At 35.6% G+C, this 27,144-nt stretch overlaps 1 protein-coding gene and 1 long non-coding RNA gene across 5 annotated transcripts in view; one reads left to right on the top strand and one right to left on the bottom strand.

Annotated features, from left to right (window-relative positions):
• CAND1 (cullin associated and neddylation dissociated 1) overlaps window positions 1-17,931 on the top strand; it is a 37,163-nt gene extending 19,232 nt beyond the window's left edge. For 2 of the 4 annotated variants that reach the window (XM_081589833.1, XM_081589834.1), the window contains exons 4-15: window positions 2,049-2,172; window positions 3,432-3,688; window positions 3,769-3,874; window positions 5,130-5,275; window positions 7,757-8,049; window positions 9,623-9,764; window positions 10,101-11,594; window positions 12,491-12,586; window positions 14,922-15,091; window positions 15,168-15,332; window positions 16,405-16,512; window positions 17,246-17,931. In XM_081589833.1, the coding sequence (XP_081445959.1) occupies window positions 2,049-2,172; window positions 3,432-3,688; window positions 3,769-3,874; window positions 5,130-5,275; window positions 7,757-8,049; window positions 9,623-9,764; window positions 10,101-11,594; window positions 12,491-12,586; window positions 14,922-15,091; window positions 15,168-15,332; window positions 16,405-16,512; window positions 17,246-17,470 (3,326 nt within the window). In that variant the 3' untranslated portion in view covers window positions 17,471-17,931. The remainder of the gene's footprint in view (window positions 1-2,048; window positions 2,173-3,431; window positions 3,689-3,768; window positions 3,875-5,129; window positions 5,276-7,756; window positions 8,050-9,622; window positions 9,765-10,100; window positions 11,595-12,490; window positions 12,587-14,921; window positions 15,092-15,167; window positions 15,333-16,404; window positions 16,513-17,245) is intronic. The other 2 variants (XM_081589837.1, XM_081589835.1) reach the window with 2 other exon arrangements.
• Window positions 5,704-25,981, bottom strand: LOC145545402 (uncharacterized). The gene is made up of 3 exons (XR_014082049.1): window positions 25,130-25,981; window positions 23,804-23,923; window positions 5,704-5,896 (listed from the first exon to the last, which is right to left on the bottom strand). It is a non-coding gene; the product is annotated as an uncharacterized LOC145545402 (long non-coding RNA).
• Window positions 25,982-27,144: the final 1,163 nt, after the last annotated feature.

Raw genomic sequence — 27,144 nt, 5'->3', positions numbered from 1 at the left:
AGGTTGAGCCTTTTATAACTACTTACAATTTTAAAAAGTTTAAAACAGTTACAGTTAATGAATTTGTCAAGTAATTAGCTTTTGATCTCCAACAGAAATTTTTATGTAAGTTTTAGAATTGGTCTTGACTACTAAGCTATTCACTTAAATTAGCACGGAGATCCAACCAGTCCATCCTAAAGGAGATCAGTCCTAGGTGTTCACTGGAAGGACTGATGTTGAAGCTGAAACTCCAATACTACTTTGGCCACCTCATATGAAGAGTTGACTCATTGGAAAAGAGTCTGATGCTGGGAAGGATTGGGGGCAGGAGGAGAAGGGGACGACAGAGGATGAGATGGCTGGATGGGATCACCAACTCGATGGACATGAGTTTGGGTAAACTCCGGGAGTTGGTGATGGACAGGGAGGCCTGGTGTGCTGCGATTCACGGGGTCGCAAAGAGTGAGACACAACTGAGTGACTGAACTGAGCAGTCTAAAGTTACTGTCTCATCTGCAAATGGAGTGAAATTACTCTTTCATGGAAAGATGTCTGTTGGTAAAAATGTAGTCTTAGTATGTAGTTTTCATTCATTTACTTAATATTTATTAATCATGCTAGATGATGCATGTGTACTGTTACATTTTGTCTAAACGTCAGTCATATGGGAAGTCTTAATAATGTAGATTGTTGATAAGAGAATTGAAATTCAGACAGATTAGGTTAATTCATCCAAAGTTTTGATTACCTTGTTGGGTGAAGAAGATTCATACCCATTATTTTTTAACCCCGAGGTTATGGGGTTTTTTTCCTCTCACTGTATCACGTCATTGTTACTTTACCCTTACTAATTAGTTACTTCAAAAATATTTCACCAACTCTGAAGTATGTTATTTATAGTTGTATTCAGTTCAGTCTCTTAGTCATGTCCGACTCTTTGGGACCTCATGGACTGCAGCATGCCAGGCTTCCCTGTCCATCACCAGCTCCTGAAGCCTGCTGAAACTCATGTCCATTGAGTCGGTGATGCCATCCACCCAGCCATTCATCTTCTGTCATCCCCTTCTCTTCCTGCCTTCAGACTTTCCCAGCATCAGGGTCTTTCCAGTGAGTCAGTTCTTTGCATCAGGTGGCCAAGGTACTGCAGTTTCAGCTTCAGCATCAGTCCTTCCAGTGAATATTCAGGACTGATTTCCTTTAAGATTGACTGGTTGGGTCTCCTTGCTGTCCAAGGGACTCGCGAGTCTTCTCCAACCCCACAGTTCAAAATCATCAGTTCTTCCTTGGTCAGCTTTCTTCACTGTCCAACTCTCACATCCATACACGACTACTGGAAAAACCATAGCCTTGACTAGACGGACCTTTGTTGGCAAAGTAATGTCTCTGCTTTTTAATATGCTGTCTAGGTTGGTCATAACTTTTCTTCCAAGGAGCAAGCATCCTTTTATTAGCTGTATTGATAATTTTCCTCATTTTTTCCCTCTCATTTAAACATGTTTGTTTTTAGCTGATTCTGGCTGTAACAGGAATTCTGTTAACCATGCAGATTTTTACTTTCACAGTTTCTTTTTCCTTTTTTTCCTCTCTTTGGTCAGTAACAATACAGATCTACTTTAAAATATTAATAACCTTTATTGATGAGTCTCCTGGAACAACATTTCTACTTAGATTGGAAAGGATCTCATTAGGTTACTACTAAAGATGACTCAAGTAGAGAAAAATGTTATCTGCTTTCCAGTTTAGAGGTGTAAACATTACAGCTGCTAATAGCCCCATAGCCAGCATTCGCACTGGTGCACTGAAATAGTTGTGCAATATGAGTTTACTGAATCGATATTGTTTTCCCTGTTTCATGTACTCTTCTGCAGTTATTTCTAATTCTTGTTTATGTCTAATAACTTATTTTATTGAAAAACAGCCTGTTTTGAAACATTTTTCTGACATGGATCTCTTGAGTCAGTTTTTAAATCAAGTTTAGAGTTGCTGAATATTTAGTAATTAGAATGAATTTAAGGTGGAATTTAACATACTCACCTTGAAATTTTTATGGTTCCTTTTTCATGCAGGCTCTGCATTAGCTGCTAATGTATGTAAAAAGATTACTGGGCGTCTTACCAGTGCAATAGCAAAGCAGGAAGATGTCTCTGTTCAGCTAGAAGCCTTGGATATTATGGCTGATATGTTAAGCAGGTAAACGTGACTATGGTTTCTATTACTTATATACAAATATTTGCATTTATTAAGAATGCGTTCTGATAAATATAATAAAACTTGGTCAAATTATTCATATTTAAATTGTTTTATAAATGTGTGGTTGGGGTGAGGGAAGAAAAAAGCTAATTATACTTTGGTAGTATTACATAGCAAGCATATTTCTTGTAGCTTGACAAATAATAAAATTTGTAATTTAAATATTTCAGCACAGTTTTTATATTTTGTTTTATTCTTTATTTTCTTGAATACAGTCATCATTATTTGTGGCTAATTCACTTGAACTTGAAAATAATCAAGTGCCTTCATGTGGTACAAATACATAGTAATTCTAAGAGCTATCATTCTAACACACAAAAAGCTACTTCACTGTAGGAGATAAGACAAATGGCTGTAATGTAAGGCAGAGTTGGACTAAATATTAACGCAGAGTAGAGTGTATTTTGATATTTAAGGAGCCACAAAAGTTTGTTATGGAAACCGCATCTGGATTTAGTTTTGCAAAGTGGTTAGAACACAGGTGTATGTGCTTAAGGATAGACTATATCAGAATATATGAGTAGTCTTGAGTTGGGAAACATTGTATTCTAGTATTCCAGAATATAGAATGAATAGAAGGTAGTCGGAGATCATTCTGATTGATTGGAGTCTTACTAATTTGATAAGTAGGGAAAATTCAGTTAGACCTTTTGTCCTATGTGTGACTTTATCACTAGCACTCTACCAGCACAGGACACAGATGTTTGCTATTGAGTCATTGACCTGCACGTGTGAAATGATTTGAGGGAGAGAGGAGTTGAACCAACAAAGTGGTTGAAACTGAGTGTATAGGTTTGTAGAGAAAAGACAATAGCTGCTACTGCTGCTGCTAAGTCGCTTCAATCGTGTCCGACTCTGTGTGACCCCATAGACGGCAGCCCACCAGGCTCTGCCGTCCCTGGGATTCTCCAGGCAAGAACACTGGAGTGGGTTGCCATTTCCTTCTCCAGTGCATCAAAGGGAAAAGTGAAAGTGAAGTCACTCAGTCATGTCCGACTCTTAGTGACCCCATGGACTGTAGCCTACCAGACTCCTCCGTCCATGGGATTTTCCAGGCAAGGGTACTGGGAGTGGGGTGCCATTGACTTCCCCGAAAAGACAATAGGGAGAAGGGTAATCGAGGGATGGTCAGTGGGCAGAAGTTGTAGTAGTGCTTGGACATCTTGAATTTATTTGTTTTCTTCTTATTTTATTTTAAGGCAAGGAGGACTTCTTGTTAATTTCCATCCTTCAATTCTGACCTGTCTACTCCCCCAGTTGACCAGCCCTAGACTTGCAGTGAGGAAAAGAACCATTATTGCTCTTGGCCATCTGGTTATGAGCTGTGGAAATATAGTTTTTGTCGATCTTATTGAACATCTGTTGTCAGAGTTGTCCAAAAATGATTCCATGTCAACAACAAGAACCTACATACAATGTATTGCTGCTATTAGTAGGCAAGCTGGTCATAGAATAGGTAAGAAATATTTATATAATTAAAAGTTTTCCTTAAAACATATTAATGAATATTTATAAGAACCAATATCCTTTTCTTAGGTGAATACCTTGAGAAGATAATTCCTTTGGTGGTAAAATTTTGTAATGTAGATGACGATGAATTAAGAGAGTACTGCATTCAAGCCTTTGAATCATTTGTGAGAAGGCAAGTTTTTAAGATCTCTATTTTTCAAATAAAATTTTTTCTTAAGAATAGAATAATAATGAAGATCTAGATTTGGTGGGTGAGGAAAAATGGATTATTTTACTCACAGCTGGATTGAATTTTGGATTTCAGATGTATTAATTAAATTTTAAATAATAAGTGACAACAATACAGTATTTGAAGTGAATATCATCTTTATTTTAAAATACAGTTGTCACATTTATTTTGAAATGTTTCCTCCTTACTGTTAGAACTTAACTTGGGAAAGGTATATATAATTGTCTTTCAGTTGTCTTAATGTGATTTACCAGAACAAATTAATTATCTGGTCAGAAATTTTGTATTTCTTCAACAATTTTTGAGATCTGTTACATCCATTTTGCTAGGGCAGTGATTCTCAGTTTGAAAACCTTGGTTCTAGTAATAACTGCATTTGTGTGTGAGAAGATCATAACTGGCTAAGTAGCGAGATTGTTTTTTTTTTTCCCCCTCCTGGCTAGAATTGACAGCATTGTAGCACAGTGTTTTGTGACTTGACTGTTGCTATTTGCAGTAATAGTAAGCAGTTTTCGCTCATGGATTTTGATAAGTAGCTTTATAGTCATATAAAATAGCTAAAAATTGTGGGGTTCATTTCTATCCTTTTAATTGAGAAATACAAATTACTTATTCTTGGGCATTTATTATACGTTCTGTCTTCTCAACATTAAAGTTATAAAACCAAGCCTAAATTAATGTACCCTGCCCTTTTTACCAGTAATGCTAGTTACTGAAGAATGCATTTATTTGGCCTTTGTGTTATAATTGTATGTTGAAAAGATAAGCGTGTATACAGATCTCTCTTTGTGTTATAATTGTATGTTGAAAAGATAAGAGTGTATACAGATCTCTCTTTGTGTTATAGTTGTATGTTGAAAAGATAAGAGTCTATACAGATATCTCTTTGTATGACCCCACACTGACCATGTCATACCGTTTATTGTAAGAATCATCCTGACTTCAAAGGTGTTAAAATGGTGGTGGTGGTGGTAGGAGGGAAGAGTTCATCTTAAAAGAATAATTTGAAAAGTAAATCTCTTTTAAAACATGAAGTCACTGAGAGGGAAAGATGAAGGATCTTTGGTGTTGAAAAGGCTGGAGACCACTTTTCCAATGTTAACGTTAAAGGGAAGACAAAATCTGGTAATAAAATTCACAGATGTTGAAGCAAGAAGATAAGCACAATTATTCAAGGCAGCTTTTGTTTTTCCTACAGATGTCCTAAGGAAGTGTATCCCCATGTTTCTACCATTATAAATATATGTCTTAAGTATCTTACTTACGATCCTAATTATAATTATGATGATGAAGATGAAGATGAAAATGCCATGGATGCAGACGGTGGTGATGATGATGACCAAGGTATTTCAAATTAAGTAGAAAGATTTGTTATATTTTCATGAAAGAACTAATTATTGATGGAGGTGATTCTTAGCCCCAGAATGTACTGTTTGTTTGCTTGCTTAGAATAGTGAAAGTGGAAATAACCACAGTATTCAACAAGAGCAAGTTGATTAGGTTATGGGGCATCCAGGTATTGAACTGTATGCAACATTTTCAAAATCATGTTCTAGGTAAATATTTGTTAAAGCAGTTAATAAGTTGAATGAAAAGTAGATAACAAAATTATTCTGTCCCAATGTAATTTTTTAAATAAGCTGAAAAAAATGTTACTAAGTGTTTTTCTCTTGGCAAGCACTTATCAGTGATTACACAGTGTTTTTGTAAGGAGGGAGATGAATCTTATTTTTAAAATTGTACCTATAGATAACATATTCCTAGCAGTTTGGTTTGTTTTATGCACAGTTACTTTTAATGAGAAATTTTAAGTATTATTTGAGGCTCCACTTAACTTTCATGAATAATCCAAGTATTTCTGAGGTTCCTGAGATTGACGTCATTGTGCTGAGATTTGTGGTATTGACTGTGGAAAGGAGTAGCACTTCAAGGGCACAGGGTTGCTCATATGTAGTTGTCTCTGTTCTATTAAAAGAATCATAATAGAAATGTTTAAGTTATTGGGTGTATGTGTTGATGGATTTCTTATTAATTATACTTTTAAGTTTGATTCTTTGAATGAATTTAGGTAATGCCTTTGCTCTAAAGTCTGTAATTTCATTCATCTTAAAAAAGGGTACAAAAACACTTTTTTAATCTCATCTTAGACTCTTAACAGATACTGCCCAATTTCTCTGCACTATAACAGAACTCCTCAAAAGAATAAATGCTCTCCAACTCCTTTTTCCCCCTTTTCTTTTGAATCCAGTCTTGCAGTGGTTGCCAGTGACCTCAGATGTTTGACTCTGCCTGTTCCTCAGTTTTCAGCAACATTTCTTTATTTAACTGCCACAATATCACATTCTCCTGGTTTTAGTCCTGTCTTTGTGATTACTCCTTCTCTGTCCCTATGCTGATTGCTCTTCATCACCCTGATCACTAAACTGTGGAGTATTTCTGGACTCAATTCTTGACTTCTCTGTTACGTTCTTATAATCTTGTTGATCTCGTCTTTTGGCTTTAATATCAATATGCTGAAAACCCAAACTTGATCCCAGATCTTTCCTGTTTATTCCAGGTTCATATATGCAAAACTCCTTACTTGATACACTGCCTAGATGTCCAAAATATCTTCTTCCCACCCTTCCTTCATTGCCTGGTTATTAACTTGTTTCTTCTTTAGACTTCTCCATCTCAGAATAGCACCTCTATTTTTAGTTTCTCAGGCCAAAAACTTTGGGGTTATACCTGATCACTTCTTTTATATACCTCCCTCATCCAGTCTCCCACCTCAGGGCTTTCCCATACTGCTTACTTGTATCTCCCTTTTTAGCATTCTTACTTTCTTCATTACACCTAATCATTTTCTGATACCTAATATTTTTTTTATCATAGTGTTATTTTAACTTATATAACCATAATTTTAGTTATTAGGCTATTTAATTTTTATAACTTTTTCAATATAGTATATTTCTGTAAAGTTATTCCCATAGTTGGGTTCCCATTGGAAATTTTTCTTTTACTTACTTGCTTTAAATAGTCTACTTGATAGTGCCCTGTAATTTTTCTTCAAATCAAGTGCCTTGATTTAGCAATATTTGGTATAAGTGAGATAGAATTGTTAATACTTAAGCATAAACTGTAAACTTTAATACTTTAAACTTAAGAAGATTGTTTTAATGTTTAGCAGGAGTTTGGAGAAGCTAGTGCTCTATTCTGTGGACAGAGTTTTATTGTTGTAACTGAGAAAGTATAGCTTCTGCAAGCTATATTAAGATAATATTTTGATAAGTTGAGAATATGCATATTTGTTCCTAATAGCCCATCAACAAATTTAGTGGAAAGCCATGTAGCCACAAAGAAAGCTAATGTCAGGATTCTTTTTTCTCCCCTGAAAAATTAGTTTCACAGTGTGCTATGCCATTGGTGATCATTATTTTTATGGTTTATCTTATAAACTCCCCAGCTGTTTGATTTTCCTGTAGTGTCAAGTGAATCTTTTGAATTGAACTTCATATTATTTAAAAGGCTGGGACATTTACACATATTTGTCATCTGAAGATGTTTAATGTGTTAATAAATGATAGTTAATAAGCAGCTCATTATCCATCAATGAGAAAATGTTTAACAAATTAAAAACACAATCAGATCATTTTTCTTTAGAGGTTTATGTGTAGATTTTTAAGTAAACTCTGCTTCTGGTTTATGAACTAGTTCTTTTTAAACCTGTCTCTGGCTGTATATCTTAAAAGTTAGAAAATTATCTTAGTTATGAGTATCAATTTACTTTCTGCATTAAATTTTTCTTATGATTAATAGTCTGTTAACATTAAAACTTCTCTTTAGGGAGTGATGATGAATACAGTGACGATGATGACATGAGTTGGAAAGTGAGACGTGCAGCTGCTAAGTGCTTGGATGCTGTAGTTAGCACAAGGCATGAAATGCTTCCAGAATTCTACAAGACCGTCTCTCCTGCACTGATATCCAGATTTAAAGAGCGTGAAGAGAATGTAAAGGCAGATGTATTTCATGCGTACCTTTCTCTTTTGAAGCAAACTCGTCCTGTGCAAAGTTGGCTGTGTGACCCTGACGCAATGGAACAGGGAGAAACACCTTTAACAATGCTTCAGAGTCAGGTCAGTTTAAAGTGTGGTTTTGAAAGTACTGCTAGTAAATGTGATCTTTTAAAATGGTGTTGTTGTATGGAAATAGGAGTTCAAGAATAGCTTTAGAGAAACATTTCTGGGATATGTTTGTATAATAGTTTATGGATCCTCCTATAACATTACTTATAATTTATTCTGATTGAAGTTTTCTTGATTTTTCTTGGCTGAACAATATTAGCTTTAAGATTCAATAAAATATCTTTGATGTATTAGTGGAGAAATCTTAAGGCAGTAAAATTGGACTACTTGTGTTCATAGCTTCTTTCTCTCCTAATTTAGAGAAATTAGAACTGTGTCTGTGTGTGTGTGTGTGTGGTCTTGGACAAGTTATTTAGACATTTTATTAAGCCTCATTTTTCTCATTTGTAGTAATTATTTACTTAAAACTGTCTACCCAAGGTGGAAATGATATGCTCTGTTTAAACATACAGTGAAGCCTGCCATACAGGCTTTATATGCCATGTAGTATTATTGATATTGATTATTATTGATTTTATATGCCACCTATTATTGATAAAATACATATTTTTTTCACTTTAGGACATTTTTTTTAGGATCTAAATATTAGGTCTGTATAGTCATTTATTGAATATTTAGTACACACTAGGCATTTTCCTATCTTATACGTAATCTCTAAAGCAGCCCCATGGGGTATGTCCATTTTTATGGATTAGAGAAGAGATCTTGAGAGAGACTAAACAACTAAACCAGGAGAAGGGATGTACGTGTCATAGCTATCTTGTTTTAAGTAGTAAAAATTTTTAAAGTTTGTGGTGAACTTAAAGGTGAACACTGAAGATTAATTGTAAAAGAAAAAGAAAGTATATCCAAGACGTAAGTAATTGACTAAGTATATGGAAAGCAGATAAAAATCACAAAAAATTTTGATGGTGCTATGATGAATTAATTAGGTAGGTGTTTTCTTTTGCCTCTAGTTCTCACGTCATTGTTCAATATGGTATGTGTCTGTATCCTGCTATCCTTAAGACTTACTAGCAAATACCCTATTTAGTTTCACTAACATTAGAAAGTATAGAAGCAATGTCTTTGACTCATATTCCTGCTGCTTGTAACTACATTTGAAATGAGGGTGATTTCATTGTAACAGCCAATGAAAAGCAAAAACAAGGACCCATTTAATGGTTTCTTTTCCGTAATTTGTCTTTTTTCCTCTAATTGCTTATATGTGCTATTTAAGTTTATAAATTATGTTCCTAAAGTTTTGGTTGAAAATTATTATTTAGATTTCTGTTTAGTCTTGTGCATTTCATAAGTAAAATTAACCAAGGAAGACTATTCTGTTGCTCTGTAGAAAGCTAATGATAGTTTTTCTCTATTTATCAGTATCAAACAAATATAGTTACAAGAGAACATGTATAGTAGATGCAACAAAGTTTGTATCGAACAAATTGTTAGCGGTTAGCAGAATTAGGAATTTGACCAGAAAAATTCTTCCATTCGTCCCCATCCCTTGTAATTTGTGTTAAGTGAACTGAGGAAGTACCAATAACTGAACCAGCTAATGAGCACTTGATAATTACAGGTTCCCAACATTGTTAAAGCTCTGCACAAACAGATGAAAGAGAAAAGTGTGAAGACCCGACAGTGTTGTTTTAACATGTTAACTGAACTGGTAAATGTATTACCCGGGGCCCTAACACAACACATTCCTGTACTTGTACCAGGTATGCAAGAAATAGTAAATCACTTTTGGGATTTATTAAGACTTAGATAAGCTTAAATAATTGTTTCCTTGAAAAGGATGATTTGTGACAATTTGCACATGGAACTAACTTTTTTATAGGAACATTGAATATCTTAAGTTAAAGTAAAAAGTTTAAAACCATGCCCTAAAATATTTTACTTTAATGTTTATCATAGCTTGTGGAATTTCTATTACTTTAGAGATAATATAAAGTGGAAGCTTTAGCAGTCTTTTAGGGATTAGTTTTTTATTTTTGTTTTCATAAAGTTGTCATGCATAAAAATACTGGATTTTTCTTTTTTGGTTGGGTTTTTAGGAATCATTTTCTCACTGAATGATAAATCAAGCTCATCAAATTTGAAGATCGATGCTTTGTCCTGTCTATATGTAATCCTCTGTAACCACTCTCCTCAAGTCTTCCATCCTCACGTTCAAGCTTTGGTCCCCCCAGTGGTGGCTTGTGTTGGAGACCCATTTTACAAGATTACATCTGAAGCTCTTCTTGTTACTCAACAACTTGTCAAAGTAATTCGTCCTTTAGATCAGCCTTCCTCGTTTGATGCTACTCCTTACATCAAAGATCTGTTTACCTGTACGATTAAGAGGTTAAAAGCAGCTGACATTGATCAGGAGGTCAAGGAAAGGGCTATTTCCTGTATGGGACAAATTATTTGCAACCTTGGAGACAATTTGGGCTCTGACTTGCCTAATACACTTCAGATTTTCTTGGAGAGACTGAAGAATGAGATTACACGGTTAACTACAGTGAAGGCATTGACATTGATTGCTGGGTCCCCTTTGAAGATAGATTTGAGGCCTGTCCTGGGAGAAGGGGTTCCTATCCTTGCCTCGTTTCTCAGGAAAAACCAGAGAGCTTTGAAACTGGGTACCCTTTCTGCTCTAGATATTCTAATTAAAAACTATAGTGACAGCTTGACTGCTGCCATGATTGATGCAGTTCTAGATGAGCTCCCACCTCTTATCAGCGAAAGTGATATGCATGTTTCACAGATGGCTATCAGTTTTCTAACCACACTAGCAAAAGTGTATCCCTCCTCCCTTTCAAAGATAAGTGGATCCATTCTCAATGAACTTATTGGACTTGTTAGATCACCTTTATTGCAAGGGGGAGCTCTTAGCGCCATGCTAGACTTTTTCCAAGCTCTGGTTGTTACTGGAACCAATAATCTAGGATATATGGATTTGTTGCGCATGCTCACTGGCCCAGTTTATTCTCAGAGCACAGCTCTTACTCATAAGCAGTCTTACTATTCCATTGCCAAATGTGTAGCTGCTCTTACTCGAGCATGCCCTAAAGAAGGACCAGCTGTAGTAGGTCAGTTTATTCAAGACGTGAAGAACTCAAGGTCTACAGATTCAATTCGCCTCTTAGCTCTACTGTCTCTTGGAGAAGTTGGGCATCATATTGACTTAAGTGGGCAGCTGGAACTAAAGTCAGTCATATTAGAAGCCTTCTCATCTCCTAGTGAAGAAGTCAAATCAGCTGCATCCTATGCATTAGGCAGCATTAGTGTGGGCAACCTTCCTGAATACCTGCCGTTTGTCTTACAAGAAATAACCAGTCAACCCAAAAGGCAGTATCTACTGCTTCATTCCTTGAAGGAAATTATTAGCTCTGCATCAGTGGTGGGCCTTAAACCGTATGTTGAAAACATCTGGGCCTTATTGCTAAAGCACTGTGAGTGTGCAGAAGAAGGAACCAGAAATGTTGTTGCTGAATGTCTAGGCAAACTCACTCTAATTGATCCAGAAACTCTCCTTCCACGGCTTAAGGGGTATTTAATATCAGGTGGGTACCTAGATTTTATTTAAGAAAATTTTTATTTTTTAAATTTTTTGACTGGAGAAAAATGGCCTTACAGTGTTGTGTTGATTGCTGCTGTACAACAACATGAATCAGTCATAATTTTATATATATATATATATTCCCTCCCTGTTGAGCCTCCCTCCCCTCCCCTTCCCCCCAGAAATTCTTATTAGTATTTGGTTGCCTAGAAAGATGGCTAATGCTGTATCTTGTTACATGTAGAACCTATGTTATGATATGGAGCCATGTTCAAATGACATTTTGTTGTTTAAAAGAATTAGAGTGTAGTTAGATAATGATTAAATAAATCTGTTGTCATTTCTAGTGTTTAATATATTTTAATGTTACTCTTTTGTCTTAATATTGAAAAGATGTCTCTTGAATTAATAAAGCCAGAGTACCATGCTTTTATTAATTACATTACTAAAATTGGTGAACTAAGTTCAAATGAAAAATTCTGGGAACAGTTTTCAGATTTACCAGTGTCAGCCCTCATTATCCAAGGAGAAGGTAATAATGGCCATTCATTCTTAGAAATTGATTCCATTTTTAATAAAAAATTTGATAATCTTATCTGCTGATGTGGTTAAACCACTTCCCTTTTGTGAGGGGTAGATCCTTCACTGCTGTTTTCTCAGGCTCCCTCCTCCTTGGAAGAAATTGTTCCTTTTCAGATCTAGCGAGATTATATTTCACAAAATGAATAAACTTTGCTCCATTAGTATCCTGAGGGAAAGGAGAAATACCCTTCTTGATCAAAGAGAATTTTAAGGAATTACAGACACTGATGTTACTTGAAGTGGTTTGAAAATGATAAAGATATCCATGGATTTTACAATACTTAAATACCAGTAGACTTAGAATTTATTTTTAATTAGGTTCATCATATGCCCGAAGCTCAGTGGTTACAGCTGTGAAGTTTACTATTTCTGATCATCCACAACCTATTGATCCACTATTAAAGAACTGCATAGGTAAGTGGAAATGAAGATGAAAATACTGCATAAATAGTAGTTAATTGTCAAAACCCAAATCATTTCAATAGCTAAATATATCTCCAAGGAACTAAAATACTTTTAAGGGTCTGGTATTGTTTCATTAAAAACATGATTTTGCAAATAATTGAAATTAGGTAAATATGCTAGGATGTCTTTAAAGTCAACTATACATTTGATAGGTCATTTGGGAATGACCTAAAGTAAATTAATGGGTAAAGGGAAATGTTATATGATCTGACCAGTCTGAAGTTCTTCCCAGTTGTAAATGAATCTCATTTGAGCTGTGATGGCTGAATTTTCTGTTATTACTTATATCCTTCTGGCTCCCAAGGGGCTCTGTGGAGGCTTCTAAATTTAAGGTGCAAATTTAAGACGAAAAAAGATAATTCTTAAGGTATTTGGCCCTGTCAGCCTAAGAGGAGTTACCCAAGAAAGAAAAAGGTCATCTCTTTATTATTTTTCATGATTTTATAACTTCCTATGTTGTTTTCATCATCAGTTTCCCTAGAGTCTTTAGTAACTAAACTCTTGGTGTTTTCTTGAGAAAAGAATGGGGATATCAGCAGAGAGGATAGAGGGATATGCATAGAAACTTAGCAGCTTCATGCCATTCTGTAGTGGGCCAGAAGGGGCAAAAACACAATCTAAAAGAACTACACAAAGGGATTACTAGTTCAGAGTAAGAGGGACATAGAGGATAAATGGATGCCAACGCTGAGACTTAGAGATAATTCATAGGAAGTCTCTGTCGGAAGATTCTTGCCTTTGTTCTCCTCCCCTCTTTTTTCTTTGTTTACCTCATTTTTGGCATTGTACAAGATATAACAAAGGAAGAGACCTGTGCCAGATCTCTAGAGAGATTTTTCTAGGTTGACAACAGTCAGCAAGTGTGCATCACTGGTGTAGTTACCCAGATGATGATCATTCTGGTTGTTTAAAATTGAAATTCCTAGACCAAGTTGTTGGGGACCACTGATCCTAGACTGTGTCACCGTTTGTCCATAATGATAGCAGTACTTTAGGAGCTTTACTTAAAAACAATTTACCATCGTAGTAATTCTAAACAGAGGTGAGGAGCTTTAAATGCTTTTTGAACACAAGCTATCTCTTAATCTTTTTTTGTAGTCAGAACTTTCCTGGGTGGTCAATCTTGAGGTTACTAATCTATGATGGTTGAAGTATTTTTTTCATCTCCCATTTTATCAAATTGCTGTTGTGATACATTTAAGTCTTCTGGCACCTTTTCCCCACCATGTATTCTAAAAGATTACCTATCATAGGGTTGAGATTACATATTGATAAATAGCTGTGAATAAATACATATAGCAGACACTGTGTTCAGTAATGTACATGCTATTTATTCTGTTCCGTGGCCCTAAAAGTTTATAATTCTCATTTTATAAACTGGGAAACTGAGGCTCTTGCTATGATAAATTGCTAGAAGTCAGTCTTACAGTTGACAAGTGAAGCAGTTTGGCTCACCAACTGTGTGACTCCAAAGGTCTTCGCACTATATTCCTTCCCCCGTGTGCAAGCACAGGCAGCCTTACCTCTGTGTGTAAGGTGGCCAGGCACCTTCTTTAGCTGTTTGTCTTATGTTAGGCTTCAGTTTCCTTCTTTTATACTCTTAGACCTCTTGTCAATTTATACATTTCTTGTTAAAGATAAAAAATAAGCTTTTGGAGGCACATTTCTCTGTCGTCTGATGAGTTGTATACCTGTTAACAGTATCCCAGCAGCGGGTCTGTCCTCACCGTTGTTTATCTTTTGAACTCAGGTTTTAAGGTTTCACCTTTGGAATGTAAACTGTAGCGTACATATAATGTAAACTTCATATGAGCATAAATGTGACTTGCTCACAGCTGTATCCACAATGCCTCATGCCATAAATGCTCAATAAGTACTTTTTGAATGAAAAAAATTCCACTTCTGTTGGTGGTTTTTTAGTGTGAGTACTAATTTTGAACTTTAAGGAGAACGTTACTAATTGTTGTGGTTGCTGACTCCATCACTTCTCTTTGCCACCCACCTTTTTATCAACTATCTATAAAAGTGATTGGGAGCTTTGGGGACCCTCACTCCTGGATTTAAAGGTGCTGAGAATAGGTTTATCAATTAAATCCACTCACATTCAGACATGATGGTTGAACTGTTGTCAAAAGAAATTATATGGTTCACTTAGTATTTCATCATATTTTGTGATCCATGTTGAAGAAATAGCAATAATACCAACACTAGTGAAATATCAGTATAATGCATATTTAATTTTAAGCTTGCCATATAACTATGTTGCTTCTCTTCGACTTCTCAGGTGATTTCCTAAAAACATTAGAAGACCCAGATTTAAATGTAAGAAGAGTAGCTTTGGTCACATTCAACTCAGCAGCACATAATAAGCCATCATTAATAAGGGATCTTCTGGATACTGTTCTTCCACATCTTTATAATGAAACAAAAGTTAGAAAGGAGCTTATAAGAGAGGTACGTTAGATTACACTGTTTACCGAAGCTTATCTTTTACTTTCTAGAATATTTACGTATCTTTTTATTTCAACAGGTAGAAATGGGTCCATTTAAGCATACAGTTGATGACGGCCTGGATATTAGAAAGGCAGCTTTTGAGTGTATGTACACACTTCTAGATAGTTGTCTGGATAGACTTGATATCTTTGAATTTCTTAATCATGTTGAAGATGGTTTGAAGGACCATTATGACATTAAGGTGAGATGTTTGTGCCTGTTGATAAAATGTTTTAGAAGAATACTTTTTGCTAGTGACTTTTACCTTTGTAATTTACTCTTGCTATTCAGTGAGAAGGATTGGTTTACTTGTCATGATTTTAGTGTGTTACAAACTCTCTAATATGCAAACATAGTAGCAGTGCAGTGTAATAACATCAGTTGACATAGAGGAAAATCCAGAAACCTTTTCATTGAGGGAGGAAGTCAGAATCAAATAGAGTGTTGTTAAAGGATGTTATATACTAAAGCTATCTGTAGACGCAACCGCAGAGAAATTATATGCCTTTTAGGCTTAGAGCAGAACTTTGCTCATAGCTGCTTTTTATTTTCCTATTTAAAATGTGAACTATAAAAGGGTGATTTGAAAAATCTTCTACTCAGGGCCTTTGGTCAAGCAGGGCAAAAGTGGTAGTTGAGCAGTAATTCAGCCATACTATCAGAACTCTTACTTTGATGTTTCCATAATGTAATATGGAATAACCTGATTCTCCCAGAATTCAATGAAAAGAGCCCTGAAAGAATAGGATCCTTCTACAATTTATAGTCTTAAGATAAAAGACTATGGGTTTGGACTTTAATGGATTAATCTGAATAAGGAGGCTTTTTGGTTTGGGTTTTTTTTTTTTAAGAAAAATCTAAGACAGTATAAACGTGTTATAAAGCTTTTCTTCTATTTTCTTACTCACTGATTTTTTCCATCTGGTGCACATGAACTTTTTGAAAAAGAATGAGTTTTTGACCTTATCCCAATGAATGAAGTAAAAAAAAAAAAAAGTAAATTGGAAAGCTCCCCAGCTCTAACTCATGTGCAGTCAAGATTGAGAATCACTTTTCTAGTTCTGTACTCTTGGACCATATGACAGATAACTTTAGTACTTGTAGCTAAAATTTCTTAGATTTGAATTCTGTGTGATTCCAAATGGCAGACTACATAAAAATGAAAGTTTGTGGCACAGACTAGTCATTTTCTTTTAAAAACTTTGTCAGAATTTGGGATTTGTCTTTAGAAAATAAATTCAGCATCTAAATTTTGTCTTTTTTATTCATAATAGATGCTAACATTTTTAATGTTGGTGAGACTTTCTACCCTTTGTCCAAGTGCGGTACTGCAGAGGTTGGACCGACTTGTTGAGCCGTTACGTGCCACGTGTACAACTAAGGTAATACTGATGTTGTTGATTTAGGCCAGACTTGGTATGTTCAGGATTCTCAGTTAATTGTGTACTGTGGTTTTCCAAATTTAACTGCTGGCACCCTATGTAGCAGCTGGCTTCAAAAATTAATTTATTAAATGTAGATGTTTTAGAAAGCTTACCACTGTTAAATGCTATTCTTAAAAGTTTATTGTAACAGTGTGACACATTTTTAAAGTACTGATATGGTTAAAGTGATAGAGCCATAAAAGAGGAAGAAATGTTTAATTCTGTTGGAGGAGGCGAATGGGGGTGGGAGTCATAGAAGGCTTCATATATGCACATGACAGTATTTAAAATGGACCTTGAAAAAAATCAGGATTATTTTTAGGTTCAGAAAGTGAAGCAAGACTTTTCATACAAAAATGATTATATGAATTAAGGCACAGAAGATTTCAGTACATGACATGTTTGAAGAATAATGAACAAATATGGTAACATCAAACAGTAGTTTGATGGAGGACAAAGTAGGACTTGCTAAGCAGATCCCACTCTAGTTTTTATAATGGGCTTTGTATAAAATATTCCCTTAAAAGGAGACAGCTATTGCTAAAAAAGTTTCAAAACACCTCTGCTTGAAAAATAATGAGCCTTTTGGATCTATGCAAGAGTAGCTTTGCTTTATTTTTATGTGCTTAAATTTTGTTGGTATAAGAGCTGCCTTTTATAGCATGTAATACAAATTTACTCAATGTTCCAGGTAAAAGCAAACTCAGTAAAGCAGGAGTTTGAAAAGCAAGATGAACTAAAGCGATCTGCCATGAGAGCAGTGGCAGCACTGCTAACCATTCCAGAAGCAGAGAAGAGTCCACTGATGAGTGAATTCCAGTCACAGATCAGTTCTAACCCTGAGCTGGCAGCCATCTTTGAAAGTATCCAAAAAGATTCATCATCCACTAACTTGGAATCAATGGACACTAGTTAGATACTTGTTCAACCTGGGGACCATTACATTGACCATATGATGCACTGATTTGACAGGTTAATCATAAGACATGAAAAGAGAAGTATCTAAAAGCTTCAAAATGTTCCACTTTTTTTTCCCTTCATGGAGACAGTTTGACTTTCTTCCATTGTTGTTTTTGTAGCATTTATTTCAGAAATATGTATTTCCATAATCCAGAGGTTGTAAAACCACTAATGTTTTAGTGGTTAGGGCAACATTTAAAATGACAACTAAACGTTAGGATTGATGGAGATAGGGTCCAGTATATTTACCCTGTAATGTTTAGGATTAAAATGTTAAAATTTTGTGACCATGAATTTCCTTCTTTTATAAATTTTCTCTTATTTAAAAATCAAAAATTCTGCAAGACAAAAACCATGTTTCTTTTTCTTGTGTAACTTTGTTTCAGCAACATAAATTGATTTTTAGCTGGCAGACAAGAATTATCTGTGTAAGACTTATTTCAGAGGGGTTGGTGGTTTAAGAGAGACAATAGGGTATCATTTTTTAAGTATGGGGATTAACAATATCCCTTTTGCGCACACTAATTTTGCATGAGCAAGTTTGCAAATATGTATTGTCTGTAAAGCAGCATGTGCAGATTATTCATAATACAAAAGTTAAAATAAGTATTATTGTATTAGTGCAATTTTCAGATATTTATTTTTGCACAGAAAACACATATCTGGAGAGAGAGGGGAGTAAATTTTTGAAACTTTGGTTTTCTTAATGCCAGTGTGAATTTGCAGGTGTTTTCAGCAAATCAAGTCACAATAACAATTTGTCACTTTTTCTATTATAAATTTTCTTAGACATTTAAAATTTGAATATTTAAGTACTCAGTTTTTCTTGGTTACCCATTTGTGTGTGTCCATTTCCCCTTAGAAATTCTTAGTCAGATTTTTCTTTGATTTCCTTTGGACCTCTACATTCCGTATCGAACGATTCTAATAACTGTATGCTTGTGAATTTTATTTTTTGGAAAATTCTGAAGCTGGCTATCCAGGTTTGTTAGCTAATAATAGTATTTTCTTTTAGTTGAGTTAGATTTTTTTCCCCTTTCTTCTAGAGCTAATTTACATATTGTATTTGGTAAGTGTTGACTACTCCTGATGAAAGGGTCTCTGCTTGGGGGGAAGCAAAGCTTTGCAGTTCCTTATATTGTAGTTAAAATTTTATTTAACATATCCTTCAGTGAGCTCCTTTCACACTGTAGCCTATTCCTTCAAATTTGTGGTGCTCCTGTAACAGTAAGAACTAACTTCTGAAATAAAAGACATCTCCTAAAGCTGTGCAAACATAGTTTACATGTATTGAAGGAGGCAGTTGTTAAATTGAGTGACGAGTTTTAAGCATTCAGATATTTGAAAACTGCACCCTTTATTTTTGAAACTGTGAATTAGAAATATTTTTCCTGCTGTTTGACTTACTTGCTTTAACATGCAAATATGAGGTGATTTTAATTGATAACATACTGTGGTTATTAGATGAACAGCTTAACTTCCAAGTATTCAGATGATCGTGCATAAGACTTCATTACCAGTAAGGATTTTGATTAGTATGTGGACATGAAACATTACATGAAGTTGGCACTGTTTCAGAGTGTGTGGCAGATGATAATCATACTATAATTTGCAAAAAACTGTAATAGAAATTTATTTCAAGCTGTTAGTATATTATGTACTATGCATTACCGTGGTACAGATGTTGTGGATATATTTTAATTATTTGGTTTCACGGTTTCACAATAAATTACAATACTATAGGCTCTAGGACCAAATAGGAGACTGACATGCATATGTTGTGTGAATGTCTTAGTTAATTGAAGTTAAATCCAAACTCTTTTCACATATTGGATTTCACCTTCAGTTTTTTTAACTTCTAAAATGCTTGTAGTTTTTTGTTTTTTTGAGTCTTGCAAAATGGCTAACTTTTCTAATATAGCTGAAATTCTATCTTAACAAAAGAGGTTCTGCTCTTTTCTAGTAGTCGATATGATTTTAGTGTTTATATATATGATATATATATAATGTATATATTCACATATATAACAAAATTAGTAAAAGAAGAATACTCAGATTTTAAATGCTGAGTCATACTGATCAAATTCATACTTCTAGTGGTGATGTCCTGGTACTGGAATGGAAGGTGTGGGGTTCAGTCACAATCTGTAACTCATACTGCTTACTGGTCTTTTAATAATTATTAGGAAGTTCTGCTTAGCATTTCTGCATATGATGGTTCCTCAGGAGAATAAAACAGCTGTTCACTGATGAGGACATTTAAATTGTTTAGATTTAACCAAGTTCCTTTTAAAGACAACTCAATATGGGTTGTTTTTAAGTTATGTTATGAAACTAAGGCAGAAAGGAAATTTGGTATGGCATAAGCCTAACCTAAAAATTTAAGTCAGCACTGCATGATAATTTTTAAAATGTGGTTATATATTAATTAGTGATATCTAAAACTGCTTAACCATTGGGAATTCTTCACAAATTGGAGTATGGAGACTTCAACAAATGTTTGATATTTACATAATTTTTATATAACCATAAATAACCAGGCCAGTTTTTTGTTTTTTTGTTTTTGCACTTCTGTTGGATAACTAATAAATAACATGGGCATATCTAACCAGTTTTAAAGGCATGTTCTGATACCTTTTATATCTAACTCAGTTTCAGATATATGAATATGATTATATAGATAGGTATGATTGAAGTTTAATGAAATACACAACATCCTCAGTCAGAAAATTCAGTTAACTAGTTAGTAATCCTTTTAAGGTGTATTTAACCACATGACAAAGTAATATAGTAATGCGTGACAATTTTTTAAAAGTTGAAGTAACATTTTCTGCCGAGATAAAAAATTCTACCAAAAACTTAAGTTGTAAAAGTTAACTGCCAGTCTCTAGATATATTATACTTAGTAAATATTTTTATATTAAAGAGCTTTAAAATTCCATTAGATGTTGATTCTAGCTCTTAAATTAAATCACAATTTTTAAATTACTGCCACTCCAGAGTCACACGTTTTTGAAATTTTAATTTATCCTTTGTGAAGTGGAAAATGGATAGTAGTAACAACAGTTCCATTTTACTATTTGGGAAAAGGATATTCTGGTTTTAATGGATTTTTTTTTCTAATTAATTAAGTAAAACTCCTGATACCTTTGGCTACAAAATGGAACACATTGGAAATAATCACGTGGCAAGCTACCAAAAGTTCACCGTATGTGGTCATTTTCTTAAGAAATATGCACACTGAAATTACTTATTTTCCCTTTATAGTACAGTAAGTTGCTGATTTTCCTATTAATAGTAGAAAAATAAGACTGTGAACACCTGTAATTTAGGAAAAAGTTATCAGCATTATGTTTTTGCTGTTTGTAACTTTCAAAGTTAGCTCTTAATTGAAAATGGAATTTGTTTTTCACAAAAATCAACTTCAATTAAAACTAAGGAGAGTATTGCAGATAATTTTACTTTGTAATGTTAATGTGTCAGAATGCTTTTTAGTGGAGGAAATGTGTATACCCTGACCTCTTTGTACATTTTAGTTCTGCTCTTAAATGATCATTAGTGATTATTTTGGCAAATTGAATTGTTTCACTTAAGTGGTAGATGAGAAAAGGCTATCTGAAATTTCTTCCTAAATTAGGATGTGCTGGAATTAGTGTATTTAACCATTATCAGTAACTTAGTGGTTGATGCACATTGATTTTATTCTAGAAAGCTCTCTCAAAGGGAAATTCTGAAGAATTGTATTATGGAACTTGTTAATGTATGATACCACCATGACCTCATGATTTAATAGCCTGTAATAATCCTGTTACTTTGAAAAGCTGTTTTACTTGTTTCATAGACATTTCACTTTTAATAGGAACCCAACTGCTTGCTTAGGTCAGGGCAGCTAAACGTGTGTGATGGTATCTTACTATAACCCTAATGCAATATTGTTAAGAAACCAAATGTGTACTTTGCTTGGAATCCTTACCATCTATGAACTAAATTAGGCATTCCTAAAAGGTCTAGAAATAAACTCCTAGTTTCTTATGCTAGAAATCAGTTTAGACTTCAGTAGAAAAATGCATGTTCTTTTAAGATCAGGATTTCTCAGCCTAGCACTGACATTTTGGACTGAATAATGTGTCATGGGGGCTGCCCTGTGCATTGTAAAATAATAACATCCCTGAGCTCTGCCCACTTAGATACCTGTAGTACCATCAACAACCCTCAGTTGTAACAACCAAAATTGTCTCCAGATATTGCCAGATGTCCCCAGTGGAGTAGGGAAAGAGGGGGAGAGTGCAAAATTGCCCCAGTTAAGAACCGCTATTATAGAGAGCTCTTTCTTGTTAGCTATAACCGAGATTCTGTACACGCAGTTTTCATTCTTGGTGTCAGTTCATCTTCCTATCTAAATTTAAGTACACTGTACTGTTTTCAATCTATTTTCTTCCACCAAATTAATTAGAACTATCATGATCTAGTGAAAATGTTTCTATTCTATATTACTACCTCCTCTGATTTAAATGGATGGTCTTTATTAAACCACTTAATATACTGGCCTTTTTTTTTTTTTGGCTGTAAAGTGCTTCCTCATGCTGAAAGAAATAAGAGTATAAAAGGGGCTTCTACTCTACCAGCCGATGTGAGGCAGTGAGTGCTTTGCAATTGATGTACTATATAAAAGGGCAACTAGTACACTTGACTTGGGTTCTTAAAAGGTGGAGTTTCAAAATTACTCATTTATATTCTCTTCAAGAGAACAATTTAGTTCAAGAAAGTAAATACAATGAACAAAGACTTGCTTTCCAGTACAGGTAATTTCCTGTTTAGCTGTAATATTTAAAGACATGCCAAATAGTGATTTTAGGGGAATATAATTTCAAAATTATATATTTGAACTTTGAAATTATACCTGACTAGCACATTTTTGCTATTTTTCTAGGATTAGTTGATGTTTGCAGACAATAAAATCCTTGTGAATAAAGACTGGTGGGAGGCAAGTGGCAGAAAAACTATCACAAATCAGATTGCTTATTCTTTGAAACAAGATCATTGAATGAGTCTTTCAAATTTCTGAACCATTCTAGTCCCTCTTAGCATAATTGGCATAAACAAAAATAAAAGTTAATTTCCTTTTACATGATGTTTTTTGAAGTATTCGTGAGGCTGATTGGTCAACAGTTTTAGTAAGTTCAGAATGCTGATTTTGGAAACCTTGAAAATTCAGTATTTAAAACCTACATTTAAAAGATGTAGAAATTTGTTCGGCATCAATTGCATTCACAGAAGACCATGTATGTACCCAGATGAGATGCCCCACTGCTGGTCTGTACTGCTGTAGCCCCTGCTCACAGTGTTCAAGATTTATGTAAAACTTAACTATCATGCCTTCATCCTTCTAAGTGGATCAAAGTTAATTACCCTTTTCCCCCCTTTTCCTTGGTACCAATACTCTTTAGTATTATGTGCTTGCCACTGGAGACAGTGTGGGGAAAACATATGTGTATGTATGATTTGTGGCACAGGTTCCTGGTCTCGGGTTGAGGACAAACCCAACCTAAGGAAGTCATGTACTCCATGTAGTGAGAACAGAATTAGCAAAAGCATAGAGACAAGAGGTCTTGGTATTTTAGAAGCTGAATATGGCTGTAGTGTGGAATATGAGTTAGAGCCTAGGATGGGCAGATTTTATAGAGGGCTTTGTGAACATTTTCGATTTAATTTCAAGGGTGAGGTGATGGCAAACCTAGAAATACTTAGGTGCACTTCAGAGAATGGATTGGAAGGAATGTAAGACATTTGTTGATGAATTAGGACATTAATAGAATAAACTATGAAAGGGAACATTGTGCTGAACCAGTGTAAATTTAGAGGGGCACTCAAGGTGTTTGAAATAAAATTGACAGGACAACAATTGATTGGTTGCTGGAAATAAGCACAGTTGTATTATGCTGCAGTACAAACAGTCCTCAAAATAGGTGGTTTAGAATACATTATTATTCTGCATAATATTGTGGATAGCACAGGGTTAGCACCTCACGGGGACCCTGGATAACCAAGCTGCCCCTGGGAATGTGAGTTGCTGTGGGAGAGGCAAAGTGAGGAGTGAGTCATTTCTGTCAGCTAGTGCTTTCCCATGGGCAAGAGGTCATAAGGTCATACCTAACAGCTAAATACTTGTTCATGAGGCATTGGTGAGAATAGTCAGCTCTGTTGAGCTGTGGAGGGCCCTTTTTTGACAGGCAAAATGTGGGCAGAGGAGGTAGGTCATGGTAAACAACTCACAATTAGACGTTCCTACCTGTTCTTAAAAAAGTTTTTTCAGTCACCTCGCCACTCAATTGCTTCTAAGCACTTCCTCCACTCACTGGGTCCTCTCCATCTTTTCTTTCTTCCATATCTTCTACAACCATCTTCACACCTTCCAGAGTAACAAATTTTGTTACCAGCTGTGGCTCCCTGGCCCATAGGAAATGGATCATCTACCTCAAGCATTTTTTTTTTAATCTTCACATTTCAAGTTGTATACAAAAACAGCAGTCTCCTAAAAGTGCCAGCGATTTTTATGTTTTCTGAAATGTAATTAGGTACCATTTAATATTGTTTTTGGTTTCAATCAACCTTTATCTCTGCTACCACTCTGAAGGCTACAGGCTTAGATATTTTCATCCAGAGCTGTTTGAACTTAAACTCTTACTCTAACTGCGATCTCCTGTTCATCAAGGTCTGCCGTCACATGCTCTAAATTGACTTTTGACCTCAGAGTCCTGTGATATATATTTCCCACTGTTTTCTGTTTATTTTAGCCTTTGTCTTTACCTAATCTGGACCTCCTGGGTTTTGTAAATGATTTATTCATAAATACTTGTCCTTTTATTGCAAATAGGGATGCCCCCTCTCCCATTCCTTAAATCTTTAAGTATTACACTTAACCCTGTCTGCATACTCAGTGGGTTACCATTAACATCATTTTGTCAATAAAATTAAGGCCATTTTCTAGTCCTTCCACCTAAGAATCTCATATCCATTCCCATCTTTACGTCCTCATCTCAGAGGTTAAGTTGGTTGTCCTTTGCTCAAGTCCAACCTTTCTCCCAGAGGCTACCTTTCTCTGGCCTGTCCCAGAAGAAAGAAAGAAAGTGAAAGTTGCTCAGTTGTGTCTGACTGTTTGCGACCCCATGGACTATACAGTCCATGGAATTCTCCAGATCAGAATACTGGAGTGGGTAGCCTTTCCCTTCTCCAGGTGATCTTCCCAACCTAGGGATGAAACCCAGGTCTCCCGCATTGCAGGCAGATTCTTTGCTGGCTGAGCCACAAGGGAAGTCCCCAACCTGTCCCAGGTTTTGGTTAAATCAGTCCTCTTCCTCTTCCCTTTATCTTCAGTACCACTAACACTAGTTCCATCTGCTGGACCCTCAAAAATACCCTGAAATCTTATCTAAAAAGACTTAAATGTTTTTTATTATATCTTCTACAAGATACCATCTCTGTAGAGAACTAGATATGCTTTCCCGATTTTTTGTGTTTTCACTTTAATCTGGTTCTCATCCTTCTCTAGGTGATCATTACAAACCAATTACAGTGAAGTCTTAGATGCCAAAATGGCCTTCAGTCTTTTTCTTACCTGAACTCAAATTGATACCAGTATTGTTGAACACTCCCTCCATGAGACTGACTATCTATTGCCTTGGCTTCTGGGATGTTACTGTCTTCTGGGGCTTCCTAATACCTACGAGGCCACTGTATCTTAGTTTTGCTAAAATATTATTCACTAGGTCCTTCAGTTCACGTCTTCTCATATATAATCCTGCCTGGATCATCTTATCCATTTTCTCATGGTTTACATGTTGATTTCTAAATCTACAAACCTTAGTCCTGTATTTCAGACTTATATCAAATCACTTACTGGACACCCCATACAAGTATCTCAAACACAGGATAGCTAAATCTGAACTCAGCATCTTCCCTTGGTTTTTCCCTTTCTCTCTTTGCTGTTGGCAATCCATTTATCCAACCACTCAAGCTGGAAATCTTAACACAAGTTTGGAGGCAAAAAGTAAACAACAAAAATATAAAGATGCCTGCTGCTATACATCTGGCTTTTAATCTTGGCTCAATAGAAGCTATTTGACTTCGGTAAATTACTTAGTCTCAATTTCTTGATCTAAAAGTAGCTACCTTATTGGATTAAATAGGAATACTTGTAAAGCACTTAAAACTGCCTGGTACCTAGTTAGTGGTATATAATTGTTAACTCTTAACTAACTTCTGCTAATTTTATTTGCTAAATATTTCTCAGGTCCATCCCCAGTACTGTGTGTTTAAGACCTCATTTCTTCATCTGTTGATTGGATGACTGCAGATACTTCTTAATTGGTATTTTGGTTCACTCAGGAAACTAATTTCTTAAGTACTTAGCTAGGTCCTGCCAGGCCTGCAAAGGCAGGTGAGAGACCATATCTGACAAAGAAGTGCTGGTTACCAGGAGAAAACTGACATAATAAACACCACAGAATTCTACTGTATAAGAATTATATTCAAGGGACAGAGTGGGTAACAATGGAGGATGCGATCCATTCTACATGGGGCAGGAAAGGTTCTTGGAAGAGATGAAATGTCTTGAGATAAGAGGTATTTTACCTTGGAAGAGTTGTTTTCAAGTGAGTGTGCATCACAGTCACCATGAGGGCTTGTTAAAATGGATCGCTGGGCCCTCCAGAAGGTCTAGTTCCATAGGTTGGAGTGGGGCCCAATAATTTGCTTTTTTATTTCTTTTTTGTCCTTTACGTTTGCAGTCCTGATGCCTTCTCAGACCACACTTTGGGACCCACTGCCTTAGGATACCCAGAGAGCATTCATTCCCAAGGCCATTCAACTGCCAAGACCATGGTCTTGACCATTCATAGTCTTGCACTATATCCTTCAATGACTCCTTTTTGCCTATAGGGCAAGTACAAGTTCTAGATCTGGCTACTGTTAGCCCCTTTAGCCTCAGCATCTGTCACACCTAAGATTGACCTTTATCCTCAGGCAAGGGTGAAATATTTCTCTCAGCCACCATGCTGCTCCTAACCTTTATACCTTTGCTCAGGCTATACCTTTTGCCTGGATATCTTGCTTTTTCTTCATTTTATGTGTTGTTCAGTCACTAAGTTGTGTCCAGCTCTGCAATCTTTCCAGACCAGGGATTGAACCTGTGTCTCCTGCATTAGCAGGTGAATTCTTTACCACTGAGCCGCCGGGGAAGCCCGCCCTTTATGTAGTCAGCTGCTATCCTGTAGGCTGAGTCAAGGACTCCAGAAGCCTCCCATGATGCCAGTTGACAAGGACATAATCAAGGGGCCAACTCCCAACTTTAGAGCCTGTTCCCCCTTTTGTTCATGTAATATAGTCCGATTTCTTTAGAAAGCACCTCTCTTTTAACATTGTGCAAGCATTGCTGAGTGGGGGAGGATGGGTGGGAAGAGCTGAGTGGGCTAATTGTTCACAGCCCTTTATGTAAAACAGTACTGCCAACAACCTTGTCCCTCTCTGTACCTAATGTCTCACAGGTTCGAGTCCTTTTTGGAGCTTGACTGGACGGAAAGGATCCCTGCTTTTCTGGTTTGTAACTTCTCTAATGCCTCCTTGCTTCTTGTC

The sequence above is a fragment of the Giraffa tippelskirchi genome, chromosome 4 (assembly GCF_054371585.1).
Source record: "Giraffa tippelskirchi isolate mGirTip1 chromosome 4, T2T-mGirTip1v1.2.pri, whole genome shotgun sequence".
Classification (NCBI taxonomy): Eukaryota; Metazoa; Chordata; class Mammalia; order Artiodactyla; family Giraffidae; genus Giraffa; species Giraffa tippelskirchi.
The sequence above is the reverse complement of the archived record's forward strand: the minus strand, read 5'-3'. Positions and strand labels throughout refer to the sequence as shown.